This window comes from Dipodomys ordii, unplaced genomic scaffold, assembly GCF_000151885.1.
Source record: "Dipodomys ordii isolate 6190 unplaced genomic scaffold, Dord_2.0 Scaffold150, whole genome shotgun sequence".
In the NCBI taxonomy this organism is placed as follows: Eukaryota; Metazoa; Chordata; class Mammalia; order Rodentia; family Heteromyidae; genus Dipodomys; species Dipodomys ordii.
The window spans coordinates 3,939,619-3,943,110 of NW_012267366.1; the positions used below are offsets into that span (position 1 = coordinate 3,939,619).

At 47.0% G+C, this 3,492-nt stretch overlaps 1 protein-coding gene across 1 annotated transcript; it reads right to left on the reverse strand.

The window, feature by feature from the left end:
• Positions 1-1,340: 1,340 nt before the first annotated feature.
• LOC105997630 (melanoma-associated antigen B4-like) lies at positions 1,341-2,342 on the reverse strand. The gene has a single exon (XM_013032105.1). The coding sequence runs from the start codon at positions 2,340-2,342 to the stop codon at positions 1,341-1,343; it is 1,002 nt and encodes a 333-aa protein (XP_012887559.1).
• Positions 2,343-3,492: the final 1,150 nt, after the last annotated feature.

Sequence of the window (3,492 nt, forward strand, 5' to 3'; positions counted from 1 at the left end):
ATTTTCCCGGCACTGTATCAGCCAGCATCAGACTAAGGTCCCAGGGACAGATACCAGAGTGAATCATAGCTGGCTATTTGGCTACTGGAGTTTCTGAGAGCTAGGGGTATGGGATCCCATTGTTCTGAGGTTGATGATCCTTTAGGCTTAAAGCAGGTACTGAGATTCTCCCTCTAGTGATCCAAGTCTGTGGGTCTCTGTTTTGGGTCAGGTATCCTCCTCATTCATCACTAGGGGCTCTCACACTGAATATTCCTATGATGGAGAGGCCTGCCCCTCTCGCCACAGCCCTTTAATTCTCGAGACCATCTAGGGGGAATGAAAGCATTGTTTCATCTGGACACAACTGTCTATTGTAAGGCATGGCTGACAGGAGAGGAGGGATTTTGTGAGTCTTCAGAATACTCAATTTGATCCTTGGCTTTGTCCAGAATCCTTCCTTGTACTAAATTGAAACTGGTCCTTTGCCGGGAGGGGGGACACTTTCCTAACAGAAGTTTTCTCTTTATTTAAAAAAAAAGTTTTTTAACCCCGGGCACTGGTGGCTCACACCTGAACCTAGCTACTCAGGCAGCTGAGATTTGAGGATTAGGGTTCAAAGCTAGCCCAGGCAGGAAAGTCCATGAGACCCTTATCTCCAATAAACCACCAGAAAACTGGAAGTGGCACTGTGGCTCAAGTGGTAGAGCACTAGACTAAAGAGCTGAGGGACAGCGCCCTGGCCCAGAGTTCAAGCCCCATGACTGACTCTCCCTCTCTCTCTCTCTCTCTCTCTCTCTCTCTCTCTATATATATATATATATATATAATTTTTATTTATTTCTAATTTTTTAGTCCAGTAGATAAGAGGGAATATGCTGAATAGTATGGTAAAACAAGTAACTATTCTTAAACTACATAAGTCTGCTTTATGCTAAAAAAATATGACAAAAACAAACTAAGAATTAAATTCTGTTTAACATTTCCATTTTTATTTTTTCCCTCCACACTGTAATCCATCAACTTCACTTTGGTGTTGTTTCACATTTCTATTACATTTCCATATTATGTACCTTGGGAATCTTAAAGAAAATATGTATTGTGAATTTATTTTAATAAATGCCAAAAGTGTAACTTTCAAATCTTGTTACATAGCACTACATTTGAGAGCCACACAATGGATAAAATGACAACATGAAATAAAAGAAATGTTCAATTTAAAAAGGACAAGCCTTGCAATTACAATATGACAATATGATTCCAATGTTAGACTGTTATTCATATTGATGGGGAAGGAAGGAAGGCATATTTGCGCTTCCTGCAGCTTGCTGCTCTCAGTGAAAACTCTCTGTTAGTTCTAACTAAAAGTAGGTGAAAGGAGGAAACCTATCTCCAGCCGCAGCTCTGTCTCGGACTCTTCCTTCCTGTTCTCTTAGGGCTTCATCATACAGCATGGGAAAGGCCTTAGGAACCGTATCTGTGATCTTGGCCAAGACCTCCAGCACTCTCATCTTGGGTATTTCAGCTCGGGCTCTGAAACCCCACAGATACTCATAGCGAGCAGGAACACTATTAGGTATCTGGCGGTATTCTAGGTACCCATCGTGCACCAAATCTTTGGTGATGAGTTTGCGGGGTTCCCCAAAGATTAAATGCTTCCTCCCAGCATGGATCCCGAAGGCATTCAGGAAGTCCCACATTTCTTCTTCACTCGCATGGTTACCATTCATGAATATCACACCCAGGAGTGTCATCACCAGGCCAGTTTTGGGCACCCAGCCACTAACACTGCCATCGACATTACCAAACTTGCTGACAAGGGTATAGGATTGACTATTGGGGTCTACTTCCTGCAACTCAATACTAAAGACTAGTTCCATGCGGGCACGGGCCTTTCTGAACATGTCAGGGAAGTGTTGCTTGTGTTTCTTTTTAATTACTTTTAGCATATCTGCCTGAGTGACGCGCTCTTTGGTTTTATATTTCTCCAGCAGGTACTGCACTAGCCGACGCGTCTTTCTGGCGATAGGATCTCTACACATTCTCTGAGTGATAGATCCCTCCGAGAAGATGCTCACTGACGTGGTCTCGCCAGCATCTTCATCGAGACTCATGACACCTGCATGGGAACTCGCACAGGAAACACCTGCGTTGGGAGAGCCAGATGGCATATCATCCCAAAAGTGCTCCAGGGTGCAGATATCAGGAGGACTAGGGGAAGTATCATCATCGCTAACAGAAGACGTGGCCGACTCCACGTCCTCCTCTGCCTTGGTCTTTGCCTCCTGCAGACCACGGCTCTGACCACGTGCATGGTAACGCTTAGCACGCATGCGCTGCCGACTCTTCTGCCCCCTCGGCATGATGACAGGGGTCAGGTACTGCAGGCAGAACGCCTAGTAAGGTCAGAAACCTAGAAGAGGGGAATGATAATCTATAAGCACCACCTTGAGAAAACAAACAAACGGGACTTTGATTTTACCCAGATCCCCTTTGCAGGTTTTCTTGTGGGCAGTGCTCTAGTTACCCACCAGGCTCCACTTCTGGTCAGTCTATGCAGCCAGAATCCTGTGGAAGAAGTGAAGAGAGTCTTAGGTCCCTGTATGATGCCAGGCTTATCGGAGTTAATACAGGGACTAGCGCTGGAACCTCCTCAGAACCTTCTTGGTTTACATTCAGAACCATCCTTTCCATTGTTAACAAGGGGCAGATCTGGTTTCCCTCTGCTACTATGAAATTAACAGTCCCAAATTCCCTAGCATCAAGCAAGATGCAATATGGAGGGACGACCATCCACCACTTCATTCAGGGACATGGGGTACTCTTGAGATGGTGAACAAGAGGGGAGGGTGCACAGGAAGTGTGGTTCCCAGAACCCTCGCCAGGATTCTTGATGCGACTTGAGAATCAGGGCGCGGGCTTATCAGCTGCCATTCTCTCACTCTAAATCCCCCACTTCCCAAACTGCGGCAGAGGATGAAGGCCTGCACAGACTGTCCAGGCCACAGGCAAGAGCAGAGAGGGGCGGGGGCCCTTTCTGGGCTCTTCAGTAGGGAATTCTTTCAATATTGATGATCAACCATCCTTTAGCACCGTAGGACTTGACATTTACCCCACTGCGGACCCAAATCTCCACCTTCATTCCCTGAGCCCAGTGGGGCCACAACCAGCAAATGACCTTTGGACCTAACTGCCATGAATTGGGAATTTCGGGGACTGGAGCTGGAGAGGAGCGTGGGCTGTGCTTTGCCGGGGATTCACCGTTTAAATCCACCATACCCACCTAGATCATTGACTACCAGCAAGTCTTACTCAGCGGAGTTAAGGCCACACCTCTCTCCGACCGAAGCCACGCCTCCACTCTTCAAAGAAGCCAGAGTTTAGCGTCTTTTCTTGTGTCCTGGTCACCAGGACAACATGGGTGGAGCTGTTCTTTGTTCTGAGGAGCAGAGGAGGGCGGGGGTGGGGTGGGGTGGGGGCGGGGAAAGGGCCAAGATCTGTGAAATAAGGGAA